Source organism: Chrysochloris asiatica, unplaced genomic scaffold (genome assembly GCF_000296735.1).
Source record: "Chrysochloris asiatica unplaced genomic scaffold, ChrAsi1.0 scaffold00034, whole genome shotgun sequence".
Classification (NCBI taxonomy): Eukaryota; Metazoa; Chordata; class Mammalia; order Afrosoricida; family Chrysochloridae; genus Chrysochloris; species Chrysochloris asiatica.
In genome coordinates, this window is record NW_006408552.1 from 16224947 (window position 1) to 16241389 (window position 16443).

At 42.8% G+C, this 16443-nt stretch overlaps 1 protein-coding gene across 1 annotated transcript in view; it reads right to left on the reverse strand.

Annotated features, from left to right (window-relative positions):
- Nucleotides 1-16443, reverse strand: part of SDK1 (sidekick cell adhesion molecule 1) — a 774959-nt gene that overhangs the window by 325689 nt on the left and 432827 nt on the right. The window contains exon 8 of the mRNA XM_006859873.1: nucleotides 2086-2169. Coding sequence (XP_006859935.1) covers nucleotides 2086-2169 — 84 coding nt within the window. The remainder of the gene's footprint in view (nucleotides 1-2085; nucleotides 2170-16443) is intronic.

Consider the following 16443-nt stretch of genomic DNA (forward strand, 5'->3'; position numbering starts at 1 on the left):
AGAATGCCATGACTTTCTCCCTAGGAAGAGCTAGTGGGTTTGCATTTTCACCACTGTGCCATCAAAGCACGGTCAGCAGAGAGAAAGGAGCTCTGGCCAGAGGCAGATCTTCACCTTCAGCATCAACCCTGCCCCAGCACACACTCAGCATTGAAGAAAGACCTGCAAGTACCTGTGCCGTTGTTGTTGTTGTTAGGTAACCCAGTGCACAACAGAACGGAACACTGCCTAGTCCTGTGCCAGCCTCACAATTGCTGTTATGTTTGCTCCCATGGTTGCTGCCATTGTGCCAATCCATCTCACTGGGGGTCTTCCTATTTTTTGCTGATCCTCCACTTTACCAAACATGATGTCTTCCTCCAGGGACTAGTCATTCCTGACATGTTCAAAGTATGAAAGATGAAGGCTCCTCATCTTAGATTCTAAGGGGCGTTATGGCTGAACTTCTGCAAAAACAACTTTGCTCCTCTGTCAGTCCATGGTGCTGGTGGTTGTATGTTGCCAAGTTGCTTCCAACTTCTAGTGACTCTGTATAGGGTTTCTGAGGCTGTAAATATTTACGGGAGCAGAAAGTCTAATTTTCCTCCAGTGGAGAGACCAGTCGATTCAAACTACCAAGCCTTGCCAGATGGCACTTCACAAAAACAACAATCTTGCCATTAGGGTCACTAAGAGTCAGAACTGATTTGACAGTACTTAACAACAACAACCTTGTGGTTAGCAGCCCAGTTTGTATTACACTAAGCTACCAGAGCTTCTGGGAGTCCATGGTATAGTCGATATTCTTCCTCAGCTCCATCTTTCAAAGGCTTCCATCCTTTATCCTTATTCATTGTCCAGCTCTCACATGCATATGAGACAATTGAAAAGACCAAAGCTTGGGGCAGGGGCACCTCCACCCTCAAGTCTTGTGCAGCAGATCTCCCCTGTGCAATATGTTGTGTGATTTTTTTAACTGCTGCGTGGAACCATCAACATGGATTACTGAACTGAGTAAAATGAAACCACTTGTATGTATGTTGTTAAGTGCTTTCAAGTCGATTCCAACCCACAGCAAGTGACCCTCTATAGGGTTTCTGAGGAGTGGCTAGTAAGTTTGAAACCCCTATTTTGTGAAGTCCCAGTATGACACTGTAGGGTAATGCACTGGATGGTTCAAGCATTCTAGTCGCTCCTAAGAACCCCTATACAGGATCACTAAGAGTTGCAATCAACTTGATGGCACTTAACAACTAGCGTCTTGTGGTTAGCAATCCAGTGCTTATTCTACAGCATAACACCAGGACTCAGATAAATGACATTTATTCAAAGTTCCAGAGCCCCAGTTCTCCAAAGGAAGACAGGTAGCCTGCAGGTGGATTTGTTTCAGACCCTGGTCCCATTACCATGTGTCTGGAGGTAACTGGAAATCAAATATAACACACTCACTGAAAAGCTGGTGTGTCACATTCGCCCAGAGGTGCCTCAGAAGAAAAGCATGGCAGTTTATTGCTGAAAAACTCAACCATTAAAGGCCACCGCTGTTCTACTCTCACACATAAGGGACCACCACTCGAAATGGTCTCAACAACAGCTGGTTTGTTTCATTGGTTCCCTAACATAAAATGAGCAAAAGTGAGCTCTCTCAGTTCATCTTTATGGCTCAGCACCTTGGCCACCTCTATCTATCTGGGGTTCGCTTTGCTTGGGAGAGAACAATAGCTCGCTTTTAGAACTGATCTGAAGATTTACACAAGTGTTAACGCTCCTTAGGCGCCCCACCCCCACCCTCAAGCTGTTTAGAGGTGTAGGAGAAAACGCAAAAACCCTAAAAGGGACAAACAAAATTACAATTGTCATTGGGTTGACCCTGACTCATAACATTCCCAAGGGTATCAAAGCCAAACTGTGCCCCATGGGGTTTTAAATGCGGGTTTTTCTCAAGCAAATCACCAGGCCTTTCTTTGGAGGCACTTCTGGGTGGATTAGAATTCAGTACTACTCTGAAAGTCTTTGTTCTTTCACATCTCCCATCCTGCCCTGGGAAAATATCTCCTTCCTCCTCAAATTCTGTCTGCTTCCCATTTGCTTCTCCAAACCACTTACCCATTGCTCGACAAACAATGTCCACACTTTCCTCCACTTCTGCTAAAATTCGACTCTCGGGCTCAGCAGTAAAATAGGGTGGCTCTTTAAACAACAAGAAGAAAAAATAACAGTAAGTAAAAGAAGTATATTTCAAAAGACCTTAATACCTAATATTGTCTTACACGGTCTGAGCCCCTTTGTAAATCTATTTTTACCCCACTTGTTTTTGTTTTTTTTCTTTTTTTAGAGGATGACAGAGAAGATCAACTTTTCACTGAACGATTCATACACACTGGGCTTTATCTCATTGACTGCAGTCTCATCATTCTGACAGCACTCTTCCCACTTCCTCCCTGTGTTTCCTGCTTCCAGTCTCCTTCTTTCCTGTCCCTTCCTGCCTTCTGAGCTTGCTCACTGGGCAAATGCTGCCCTTTTGATCTCAAATGGTTGACTGTTCTAAGGAGTGTGGACCTTCCTGGTGTTACTGCTCTCCTTATTTGTTGGTGTTATTGTTGCTAGGTGCACCCTTGAGTTTATTCCAACTTATAGCAGCTCTATGCACAACAGAAGGAAACACTGGGCTCTCCTGCACCATCCTCACAGTTATTACGTGTGGACCTCACAGTTATAACAGTGCTTGGGCTGCTACCACTGTGTCAGTCCATCTCACCGGGAGTCTTCCTCTGTTTCACTGACCCTCTACTTCACTAAGCATAATGGCCTTCATCAGCGACTAGTCCCTCCTGATAACATGTACGAAGTATGAGAGACGAAGTCTTGTCATCCTGGCTTCTCGGGAGCATTCTAGTTGCACTTTGTCCAACACAGATTTGTTTGTTCTTCTGCAGTTCCAGAGAAAGATGAGGCTTTTGCTCCTGCAGAGATTTAAAAGACTCAGAAAACCCATATAGAGTTGCTATGAGTTGGAACTGACTTGAAGGCACTTAACAACAATTGTTTGGCTGAAAACTGAGTCATTGGGCAGGGGAGGTAGGGAGAGTTCATTCTCAGTCCTAAAAGGTAACTACGAGCCATAGTCTGGGTGATTCTATCAGTCTCTGTCTAACCAGGGAGCCTGGTCTTTATTTTTTTTGTTGTTTTTATGATTTTGAGATGAAATTATTTTTTAAAACAATCATCTGTGTCTGTCATACATGCACCCTCAGGATTCAGTGAGCACGGCCCAAGCACTGTTAGTATTCCCAGGATTCAGGAAGCAAATTGATTCTCAGGGTGAGGTCTATTTTCCATTTTGGGGCCTGAATCCTGGAGTATCTTAAGTCACGTCTTAGAGGGAAGATCCCAAGAGATCTACAGCGGTTTATATTTACAACACAGTCGTTTCTAGGGTAGTTTGTATCTGTATCTCAACAGCCACTCATGAAACTTGGCAAATAAATAGTCACCGCAAGCCACCAGGCCTATATCAGAGCAAACATGCAGCCCTAATAGCATGCTTTTTAAAGCCTTAGCAGTTCGTCTTCACCAAAATATCGACAGAATGCGCCCACGGAATTCAGAATCACATCCAACAGGATGAGTCTGCCCCATCTCGTCACTATTGCCTATCCCTCGACACTCAACTTGCCTGCTCAGCAGGAAACTGTCATTTATTAACAGTAGTTTTCCTTGGAGAGTTGATGGCAATATTTTTCTTTCTCAGTTTATTTAGCAGAAACTCAGCAGTGGCAAGGCCTGAGTTGATCTAGGACTGAGGGGCTGGTGATGGAATTATCACAAGAAGAAAAAGCTGCTTTCTGTGAGCAGATTCATTTCTGGGATTTGGTTCATCATGATGAACTGGATAAGAAGATTTGCCACACCTCTAGTACTGACTGAATGTTGAAAAACAGGGTGGGCCCCAGAGGAGGGACACTAAAGATGCACACCTGGCCTAGAGGGAGTGTTAGAGAATGGTGTGGATTTCTGAATGGAGGCAGACAGAGGCATCCATTTGGCAGTTACCTGGCTTGCTCAAGCAGAGAGTCCCTGCATCCTCCACCTGGCTGACGCAATGGATGCAAAGTCACTAGACTGCTGCAGGATCCGCTATTGAATTTTGTGCATATATATTAAAATAGACCCAGTCCTGTTGAGTTGATTCATTCGTATATTACAGAGTAGAATTTCTCAAAAGGGTTTTCTTGGCTGAAATGATGGTGGAATAGTTAATGAACCCCCAAACCAAACCAAATTTGGCCCCGACTCATAACAGCTCTGCGGCACAGAAGAGAGCTGCTCTGTAAAGGCTGGAGATCTTTACTGGGGCAGACGTCCTCATCTTTCTTCCATGGAATGGCTAGTGAGTTTGAACTGCTGACCTTTGGGTTAGCAGCTGAGCACTTAACCACTGTGCCACCATGGCTCTTTTTAATTGTTAAGGGCTCAACTGCTAACCAAAAGTTGACGGTTCAAACGCATCAAGTGGCTCTGTAGGAAAAAGATTGAATGATTTGCTTCCACATATATGACAGCTTAAAATATCCTATGTTGTTGTTAAGTGCCCTCAAGTGGTTCCGGCTCATAGTGACCCTGTACAAGGCTTATAAGGAGCAGTGGTGGGTTTGAACTGCTGACCTTGTGCTTAGAAGTCCAGTGCTTATCCTACAGTGCCACATCAGGATTCCAGAAAAACTTACAGGGCGCTTCTAGTCTGTCATGTGGGGTCACTATGAGTCTGACTTGACTGATGGCACCCCACAACAATTTTTACAAAAGCGGATCAGCAGGGCTTTCTTCACTCGGTGGGCTCCAACAGCCAGCCTTTAGGTTAGTTATTAGTTGCCATCAAGTTGACTGTGACTCATGATGACATGCACAGAGTAGAACTGAGCTCTCTGTACGGTTTCCAATGGCTGATGTTCAGGAAAGCAGATCACTGTGGCTGTCTTCCAAGAAGCCTCTTATTTGGTTTGAACTGCCAATCTCTGGGCTGGTAGCTGAACACTTTAACTATCTGTGTCACCCAGGACCCCTGGTTCAGCACCACTGAGTCAACACCAACTCATATTGGCCCGATAAGACTGAGTTTCTGTGATGGTAAATTTGTATGGGAGCAGACTGCCTGGAGGGTTTGAATCGCTGACCTTGTGAATAGCATATGAGTACTTCAACCATTGTACAACCAGGGCTCCTTTGTGTATCCAAACCCACTGCCATCACACCAATTCTAACTCACAGTGCCCCTATGGGACACAGGGGAGCGGTACCATAGGGTTTTAAAGACTGTAATGTTTATAGAACCAGCCAGTCGTATCTTTCTCTCTTAAAGTCGTTGGTAGATTTGAATCTCCAACTTTCTAGGTAGCAACCCAATGGTTAGCTCACTGAGGTACCAGCCTTTGTGTATGTTACTGTTGTTGTTAAGTGCTGTCAAGTCTGTTCTGATTCATAGCAACCCTGCATAGGGTTTCCGAGGAGCAGGTGGTGAGTTTAAACAGCCGACCTTGCAGTTAAAACCGACCTTGGGGTCCAGTGTTTTTCCTACAGCACCACACCTGGACTCCTTCCTTTGTGTATAGACCAAGCCTAATAAATACTGCAAAGATGGAACATCCACCTTTTCCAAGCCAGTCTTTGTTGCCTGCTCATATATTCACCACATAGCTATGCTTCCTTAATCAATAATAATGATAGCAGCATTATTTATGTCCTAACTACACAGTAGCTGCATCCTGCCAAGGCCCCAGTACCCAGGGCATGCCCTGAATCCATCAATGAATGCTAAATCAATATCTGCTGCTGTGATCTGATTAAAGGAATATGAGAGACAAAGGGCAGAAAGGGAGAATATAACATTAAAGCATCAACATTTGCCTGTGATTCATTGCAGTTTTCCTTTTTTGAATCAAACATTTTATTTTTAAACAATTATAGAGCTACAAGAAATTGCAAGGAATAATACAGAGACACCACTACTGAATGCTCAGGTAAGGGTCACAATAGATGGATCCTGGTCAAAAGGGAGAAAAATGTGGAACAGATCTTCAAATTCTCAAGGAATCCAGACTCACTGGATCTACTGAGATTGGACTGCCCTGTGATGATTACCTTGAGATATTCTTTACACCTTGTACAGAACCTTTCCCTTTATACTAAAATTGTTGGTTAGCTCAAAAAGTAAAGAACTTCCCCCATGAGGACTGCGTGTAAATTATCTGGATGAAACCAAATGGACAACAGCAACTGTAAGGCGGAGATGAGAAGGTTGCTTGGGTATGGAGGCAAAGTTAGAAGGAATGAAACAACTAGGATAGATACAAAGGCCTTATTGCCACAATGTAACTAACACATGACACAAAGTAATCAATATCACTGAAGGTTAGGTGCAGGCATTGTTGAGCCAGAACTTGTTACGTGCCATGTAGGCAGTTTTGACATAGTGGCCTATATAGGGTTTCTGAGACATGCTGGTGAGTTTGAACTGCTGACCTTATAGTTGGCAGTCCAGTGCTTATCCTACAGTGCTACACCAGAACACACTCTCTTCTCTCTCCCACCCCCTCTTCCCTCTCTCCTTCTCCCACCCCCTCTCTCTCATATAATATGTATGTTGTTGTTAAGTGCTGTGAAGTCAGTTTCAACTCATAGCAACCCTGTATAAAGTTTCTAAGGAGCAGCTGGTGAGTTTGAACCACCACCTTGCTGTTCAAACTGACCTTGTGGTTCAGTGCTTAGCTTGTTTTTCATTTATACAGTTTGGTCATTTCAAAAACATTATAGAAATGGAAGCAAACTGCATGTAACCTTTTGAAACTGACATTTTATTCTCCTTGCACTTGGCAGAATTCCCTTGAGATTAGTCCAGGATGAATTGTGTTTTGATATTGAAAATTCATCCATATCATGTTCAACCCTTGCGTGACCCACCATGAGGGACTGACTATAGATTGTGGCAGGTATGACGACCTTGCTGTCCCAATGTTTGTTGATCCTGTGAAATTCCGGCTTCCCCATGTGCCAGGGAGGAATGAAGTTCCATGTGAAGATAATTTGGCAGGGGTCCTTGCCTGGGAAATACCTCAGGGACCTCAAGGTCAGTCTGCATAGCTCTTCCCTGAGTACAGCCTGTTCCCACCGCAGCCAGTTACCAGGTGGGCCTGGCACAAAGCTTGACTCCCTGATGGGCCAACTCACCTTACTTCATACATCCCATAAACACCAGCTGCATGAGCCCAGGAAACCATCTAGGATGGGTGGTCTGCTAGTGCTGGCCAACTACCCTCTCGCTCGTAGAGAGAAAACCCAGGATGAGGAGGGCAGGGCTTGATGTCGGATACGGCAGAGGTGCAGTCAAGTTCTCTGTCAGCAGTACCACAGAATACCAGGTGAAGTGGGTTCAAGGTAGAGCTCCAAAACTCTGAACCACATAGGTAGGAATACTTAAAAAGTTTGAAGGCTTATAGCTAGTGGAATTTGTAGCAGAAGTAAGAAATCCTGTACTTTATAATCTGCCAGGCTCAGCAGCCCACAGCTGACAACTTAGGTGAGACCAAGCAGCAAGACCAAGTGGAGGAACAGACCCACCATGGAATAACACTGTGGGAGCCTAAGAGCAAAGGTGGACAATACACTTTGTCGGTTTTGCTTTGCTCTGATTTTTTGGGGGGGTATCTGTTCATTGGCTTCCCACTGTTTATGCACATCCATTCTGGTGACTAAAGGGGTGCCTGAGTGAGTGGACACCCCCCACCCTCACTACTGGTGGGTTCTTCTGCCACACATGCGCACAGATACTCTCAGCATTTAAAGAGACCAGCAGCCCAACAGCTGGCTCTGAACTGTTTTTTAATAGGGAAAAGGCCAGAAAAAGAGGTGTGGGGAGGGAGAGAGTTTGAAAACAAAACAGGTAGAAAATTAAATCCTGAGGTACAGCATAACATACAACAGTGGCATCCTGAAATTTATCAGGTGGCCTTGAAGGCAAGAAGCTGAAAGAGAACATTAAAATCATACTCATATTAGGCCACAGATTTTTATTTCTCCTCTCCCTTTCCTGCAATTATAGACTATAGATTACAATCTAGCTTTTTTTGTTGTTGTTGTTGTTTGTTCTGTTTTTCTTATTTTATTTTATTTTTTTGCTGTTGCTGTTTTTCTGTTTTTTGTCCCCCCCCCTTTTATCTTTGGGGGACTCTTTCTTTCCCTATATTACATAAGAAGAGACAGAAACTGCTGCCATATAGTCCTGATGGTGAGAAGGTCAGGTAGATTACAGGATAAAAAAAAAAAAAACGACACTTTATGGAGATAAAACTTAATGGAATATAAGGTAACCTCAAAGAAAATTAACACTTCACAACATACCAAGAAAATAAAAATCCAAGAAGAATATAGAAACATTAAAACTATGAGGAAACTCACAAGAAAGTACACAAAAACCATGAACTCAGCACAGGAAGACATGCTGAACAAAGAAAGCAGCAACACAACAAAAAACAAACAAACATAATGGCAACAATTAATCCATACCTACTGATAATTACAATGAATGTAAATGAATTAAACGCACCAGTTAAGAGACTGAGGGTGGTAGAATGGATAAGAAAACAAGAAGCTCCTTCAATAAGCTGTCTGCAAGAGACACATCTTACATACAGAGACAAAAACAGATAAAAAGTCAAAGGATGGAAAAAATATGCCAAGCTAATTGCAATAATAAATGAATAGGAGTGGCAGTACTAATCTCTGATAAAACAAACTTTAAGGCAAAACCCAGCATAACAGATAAAGATGGACATTATCTCACGATTAAAGGAACAATTGAACAAGATGATATAACCGTAATAAATATCTATACTCCCAATGAAAGAGCTCCAAAATATATAAAGCAAACTCTAATAGATTTGAAGAAAGAACTAGAGAAATCTACAATAATCATGGGTGATTTTAATATACCATTTTCAAAAATGGATTGAACAACCAGAAAGAAACGTGACAAAGACACAAAAGAACTAAACAATACAATCAGCTAACTGGACCTCATAGATGTGTACAGAGCATTGAATCCAACAACAGCACAATACACATGCTTTTCCAGTGCACATGGAACATTCTCCAGAATAGACCATGTGTTAGGCCACAAAACAAACCTCCATAAATTTACAAATATCAAAATACTATAAAGCATCTTCTCAGACCACAATGGTATCAAGTTAGAAATCAACAATAGGAAGACCAAGCAAATAAAGTCAAATACATGGATACTGAATAACACCCTGCTGAAAATCGCTTGGGTAGTAGAAGATATTAAATGTGAACTCACAAAGTTCCTAGAAACAAATGAGAACGAAATCTTTGGGACATGGTGAAAACAGTGCTGAGAGACAATTTATTGCAATACATGCACACATCCAAAAAGAAGAAAGAACCAAAATTAACACAGCATCTACAAGAATTAGAAACAGATCAACAGAGGGAACCTACAGCCACCAAAAGAAGAGAAATAATACAGATTGTTGTTGAGTACTGTGGAGTTGGTGCCGACTCATAGTGACCCTATACAGGGTTTCCAAGGCTGTAAATCTTTACAGGAGCATAACGCCTCATCTTTCTCCCATGGAACCCCTGGTAATTTTAAACTACTGACCTTGAGGTTGACAGCCAACTCATTACCAATATGCTACCAGAGCTCCTTATAAAGATTAGATCCAAAATAAATGAAATAGAAAACAGAAAAACTATAGAAACAATCAACAAGACAAGAAGCTGGTTCTTTGAAAGGATTAACAAAATTGACAGATCATTGGTAAACCTTACAAAAGAAAAGGGGGAGAAGACATAAATAACACGTATTAGAAACCACACGTGCAATGTCAAAATGGAACCAAAGGAAATCAAAATGATAATAACAGAATACTATGAAAGGTTGTACTGCAACAAATTTGAAATCTTAGAAGAGATGGATACATTTTTAGAAAAACACAACCTACCTAAACTTACACAGAGTGAAGTAGAAAACTTGAACTGACCCATAATAATAGAAGAAATTGAGCAGGTCATCAAAAAACTCCCAAGCAAAAGAAGTCCAGGCCCAGATAGCTTCACAGGTGAGTTCTACCAAACATTCAGGGAAGAACTGTCACCAATTCTACTCAGATTATTGCAGAATATAGAGGAGGATGGAAAACTTCTAATACATTTTATGAAGCAAGCATAACCCTCATACCAAAAGCAGGGAAGGACGTCACTAAGAAAGAAGAAAATTATCGACTAATATCCCTCATGAACACAGATGCAAAATTTCTCAACAAAATCCTAGCTAACAGAATCCAGCAGCACATCAAAAAGATAATACATCATGATCAAGTTGGATTCATATCAGGGATGCAAGGATGGTTCAACATTAGAAAAATAATCAACGTAATCCACCATATAAATAAAAAAGAAAAGAACCACATGATCATATTGATTGATGCAGAAAAGGCATTTGGCAAAATCCAACATCCATTCCTGATAAAAACACTCAACAAAGTAGGAATTGAAGGGAAATTCCTCAACATAATCAAGAGCATATATACAAAACCAACAAAAACATCACTCTCAATGGAGAGAAGCTGAAAGACTTCCCTCTGCGAATGGGAACCAGACAAGGATGCCCTTTGTCACCACTCCTTTCAATATTGTGCTAGAAGTCTTAGCAAGAGCTATACGGCAAGACAGGGAAATTAATGGCATCCAAATTGGCAAAGAGGAAGTAAAACTTTATTTGCAGATGATATGATCCTATACACAGAAAACCCCAAAGATTCAGCAAAACGGCAGGATATAAGATCAACATACAAAAATCAGTTGGATTCTTGTATACCAATAGCGCCAGTGCTGAAAAGGACATTAGGAAAGCAATGCCATTTATAATAGCCACCCAAAGGATGACATATCTAGGAATAAATGTAACCAGAGAAACAAAGGACCTATACAAAGAAAAGTACAAAACACTACTATAAGAAACCAAGAGAGAAAAATGGAAGAATGTACCATGTTCCTGGATAGGAAGACATAACATTGTGAAAATGTCAATACCATCCAAAGCAATTTACACATATAATGCAATCCCAATCCAGATTCCAACGACATTCTTCAAAGAGATGGAAAAAACAATTACAAACTTTATATGGAAAGGAAAGAGACCCATGATAAGCAAAGCACTATTTAAAAAGAAGAATAAGGTTGGAAACCTTTCACTCCCCGATTTCAAAATTTATTACACAGCTACAGTGGTCAAACCAGCTTGGTACTGGTACAACGAAAGATACACTGATCAATGAAACAGAATTGAGAATCCAGAAATTAACCCATCCACATACAGCCAACTGATTTTTGACAAAGTAGCTAAATACATCGCATGGGGAGGGGATAGTCTCTTCAAAAGATGGTGCTAGCGGAACTGGAATGCGATATGCAAAAGATTGAAACAAGACCTTTACCTCACCCCTTATACAAAAACCAACTCAGCATGGATTAAAGACCTAAATGTGAATCCCAGAATTATGAAGGCCATCAATGAAAAAGTAGGGACAATTATGAGGGCACTAATTCAGGGAATACACAGACTACCAAACATTTTGAAAATTACACAAACAAAAGTAGTAGACAAAATAGATGATTGGAGCATAGTAAAAATTTAAAACTTATATGCATCAATAGACTTCATCAGAAGAGTAAAAAGGAAACCCACAGAATGGGAAAAAATCTTTTGCAACGACACATCAGACAAGCGACTAATTTCTAAATTATATATAGGAAACTACAACACCTCTACAAGAAAAAGACAAGTAATCCAATTAAAAATTGGGCACAGGATATGAACAGACATTTCACCAAGGAGGAGATCTGGCCAGCCAGCAAACAAACATATGAAGAAATGTTCACGCTCACTAGCCATTAGTGGTGGTGGTTATGTGCTGTGACATTAGAGAGATGTAAATCAAAACAACAATGAGATATCAGCTCACACCAGCAATAACAGCAAAGATCAAAAGAGCAGAGGACAACAAATGGTGCTGAGGACAAGAAGAGACTGGGGCACTCCTGCACTGCTGATAGGATTGCAAAATGGTCCAACCACTCTTGAAAGCAATATGGCGCTTCCTTAGAGGGTTGGAAATAGAAATATCTTATGATCCAGCAATTCCTCTACTTGTTAATTACCCACAATAAATACGAGCCATAACACGAGTAGATATATGCACACCAAATGTTCACAGCAGCACTATTTACAATAGCAAAAAGATGGAGACAGCCTAAGTGCCCATCAATTGAAGAATGGAGAAACAAACCAGTATATACACACAGTGGAATACTATGCTACCTTGAAGAACAACAAGGAAGCTGCAAGCCACTGCAAAACATGGATGAACCTTGAGGACATTATGTTGAGTAAAATTAGTCAGTCACAACAGGAGAAATACTGCATAGGACCACTACTGTAAAAGACTAAGTAAAATAACCCATACTAAAGGGGGGTGGATTCTTTGCTGGTTAGCGGGATGTGGGGGATGGGGTGAGGGGAGGGAGGAGAAGGTGGAGCACAGGGCAGAGAATAGACACAGGATAGTTTGGGTGGTTGGGGGGGGGGGCAATAGACAAGTGGGGGAAGGGAATGGAAGAACAAGGAGGATGGGAAAACAATTAGGCAGGTTTGCATTCGCTAAGTGGGACAGAGGTAAATAATAATGTATGCACAACCTTGGAACAACAGGGCTCTAGGATACAGGGATTGAAACATGGTTGGAATGGGGGAAAGGGAGGCGGGATAATGTTAAAATGCTTGGCTGTCTTTTGAATCTTGGTTTCCCTGGCATATCATTATAAAATAGACACTTGAGGGAGAGAGAAAGGAATAGCCAGAAATATTACCATAGAAAGCTTGTAAGTCTGTCTTCTGTCTATAACTGATTGGAATACCTAAAATGGGGCTCCAATGTACCCAGTGAAGAAGGCTTCCTATGGAGCCTCTGCATTACAGAAGACCATAGGTGGAATCCTGAACTGCATCCAGAATCTTCTGAGGTGGGAAATTTCCACCTGAGAGGACAAGCAGACCAGCCTGGAGTGGCTAGAAGAACAGAAGATACTTCTTGAAAGAAAGACCTACAGGGAAAATACAAAACAATAATGGCAGCCTGACTGTTACTACAAGAACAAGCAAGTTGCTTACCCAGGAGACATCAAAGCAAGCGGTCAGGTCCCCTCAGGACAAACCCCCTTCCAAGACTAAGATACGTGCTCTGACTGGTGACCACGTTGGTCACCGATAAGAGGAAGTGAGGGAAAAACAGCAATGAAGCTGGGAGCTAAGTCCAACCACATTCAATAGATTCCTGTGAACCAAGGTGGAGACCTGGTTGGCCAGCGGTTTGGCAAGACCTGGGGATTCCTGGGACCAGAGTCAGTGACATAGCCACAGAGGACTAGAGTGGAGAATGAAGCATTCAGCTGATAAGAAGAGAGGGCATATGCACAAGAACACCCACACTTGCAGATAATACTCACTTGACTTGGCTTCAATGACTGGATGATCAGGGCTCAACTGAAAGAAGAAAGAAGAGGAAAAAAAGAGTAATCTGATACAATTTGATGAACTTGACCTACACCTATGGATGCAGTAGCTTAAAAGAGGGAAGAAATCTTTACAGCAAGGATTTTTCCCACGCCCTGCATACACAGAGTAGACAGGGATGGGCAATTTGGACACTGATTACCCAAATGTGGGGGGGGGGGCTACAAAGGCAAGAAGTAACTGGCTTTTAATATTTCAAGGGGGAGCCTAGATCCAGAGGGTGCAGAGGAAGGTAGAATCTCCACTGAGTAGTATCCAATCTGCCTGGGTAGGACTGATGAAAGGAGATGGTGATAGCACTCATGTGGTACAATAGTGAATAATTACTATCAGGACTGACTGTGAGGGTTGGAAATGTAAAGGCAGATGTTTTGTAGCAAAAAAAAAAAAAAAAAAGTGGCTGACTTTGCAGTCCAGGAGTGGAGGGCCCTGGGACCATCAAGGGAGAAGAACAGAGTATGGGACCCTATCCAGAGAAAAACATTGACACCAGAGATGGAGGCAGAGACGATGACATCCAGAGATGGAGCGGCTGGGGACTCTAGACCCAGAGATGGAGAGGAGCTGTGTGCTGACGACCAGGGGGTGTACCCTTTGGTTGGTTGATGATGCAAGGGATTGTAACCATGGTAATGTAACAATAGATGATAGGATGAACATAAAGCTAATGTTCTCACATGTAAACTATCACATAATTCACAATAAAACATTTAAAAACAACAACAAAAAAAGCAGGGAGAATTAATCATTCAAAACTAGCAAGCCCAGGCATGGCAAGGGCAGGGCATGCCTCCTAATTCCTTAATACTCTCGACTTGTTCCGGAAAGTTCTTCAGGTGCTGAGCAAGCAGAGAGGACACAGAGCTGCCAAAGGAAGAACCTCAGAACCTCAATGACCCAAGCAGCTTTGGATCTTACATGGGTTAACGTACTGGCCTGCAAAGTTGGTTCGAACTGCAAGATCAGCAGTTCAAGCTCACCAGCTACTTCTCAGAAACCTTATACAATGCCGCGATGGGTCAGAACCAACTTGACGGCACTTAACAACAACATGGATGCTATAGGGGAGCGCCGGATAGTGTAATGGATTATGAGTGGGGCTGCAAACTGTAAAGTCACCAGTTTGAATCCACCAGTCGCCCCACGAAGAAAGATGATCTTTCTGCTTCTATAAAGATTCACAGCCTTGGAGACCCTATACAGGGTCATTATGATGCAGAACAGACTTTGGGGTACACAACTACCACCACCAGCATGGTAGATGTTATAAGGAGGCCTGATAGTGTAATGGGTTAAATGCTGGGCAGCTAACTGCAAGGTCAGTAGTTTGAACCCATCCATTGTTCTGAAGTAGAAAGATGAGGCTGTCTGCTCCTGTAAAAATTCCAGTCTCAGAAACCCTCTTACTCTGTCCTATAGGGTCGGTATGAGTTGGTATTGACTCTTGGTGGCAGAGATGGTTAAGCACTCAGCTTAACCAAAAGGTTGGAGGTTCAAATCTACCCAGAGGTGACTTGGAAGAAAGGCCTGGCAATCTACTTCTGAAAAACCAGCCGATGAAAAGCCTTTGGAGCACAGTTCTGCTCTGACACAGATGGGATCGGCACGAGTCAGCAGTAACTCAACAACAACCGGTGTGCTTTTCTTTAATATCACAGAGAAGTATCGAAAAGTGACTGGTAGAGCTCATGAAAAGCCTACAGAGCACATTTTACATGTGGGGTTGCCATGAGTTAGAATCAACTCAAAGCCAACTGGCTGATTGTTGTTGTAGTTAAGTGCTGTCAAGTCTGTTCCAACTCAAAGCAACCCTGTACAGGGTTTCCAAGGAGTGGCTGGTGGGTTTGAACTGACCAACCTTTTGGTTAGCAATCCAGTGCCTCTCCTATAGCTCCACACCAGGCTTCCAATTTCTCTCTCTGCAGACTCCTCATGTAGCCCAAAAATCCACCGGTGCTGAGACATGGTCCAAGACAAGGAAGAGAAGTGGGGATGATTCCACACTCATCCATGAAAGAAGATGGTGGCGTGGAACAGGGTGGGGATGTGTGTGGAGCTCAGCGCCCAGACTTTTTCAGTCACTTAATCTTCAAAGGGCAAGGCAGGCGGCATACGTCTTATGTAATCGGCAACAACTCTTTCTAAATTGGGTGCGCTGCCAAGAGGTGCACACTGGACTTTTAAAAACTGATCACAACTGTAGCTAATAAAACCAGGGATTGAGACAAACACTTGTGTCCTTTTTGAAGCAGCACGAAGCCATCAAGAGAGCATTCTGTTGTCTGAGTGAGGGCAGATGTTAGTGGAAAGGCCAACCATGCAGACTGACCCATGCCTACCTTTGGGCCATGGGCAGCTGCTTCCAAGACACACAAACCATAGAGCTGGGTCTCTCAGGAGCTCCAGGCAGAACAAACAGAGGCTTCTTTCTGCAAGATGCCAGCAAAGGGGAAGTAGGTGCTGGCCCGATGGAGCAGCCATGAGGAAGATGGTCCATTTGGGCTAGTGATTCTGCTTCTAGCTCTAGGGCTGAATTCTGGCTTCTGCCCGAAGCGTAAAACCCTGGGTCTGCCTATGTCGAAGGCTTGTCTGAGGAGGACTTGTCCTACAACCCAAAGATGCCCACTGGTCTGTCTGCCTTTCTCCTCCAGATGACCATCCCAGGGGGACGGCGTGTCCTTGGGTATCTGCTTGTCTTGCCACCATCATTCACACGGGTGCTCTTGCCCCATGTGGGAGGCAGAATGGCTCTCAAAGATGTCCCCATCCTCATCTCTGGAGCTGTGAACTGTTGTTAAGTGCCATTGAATTAGTTC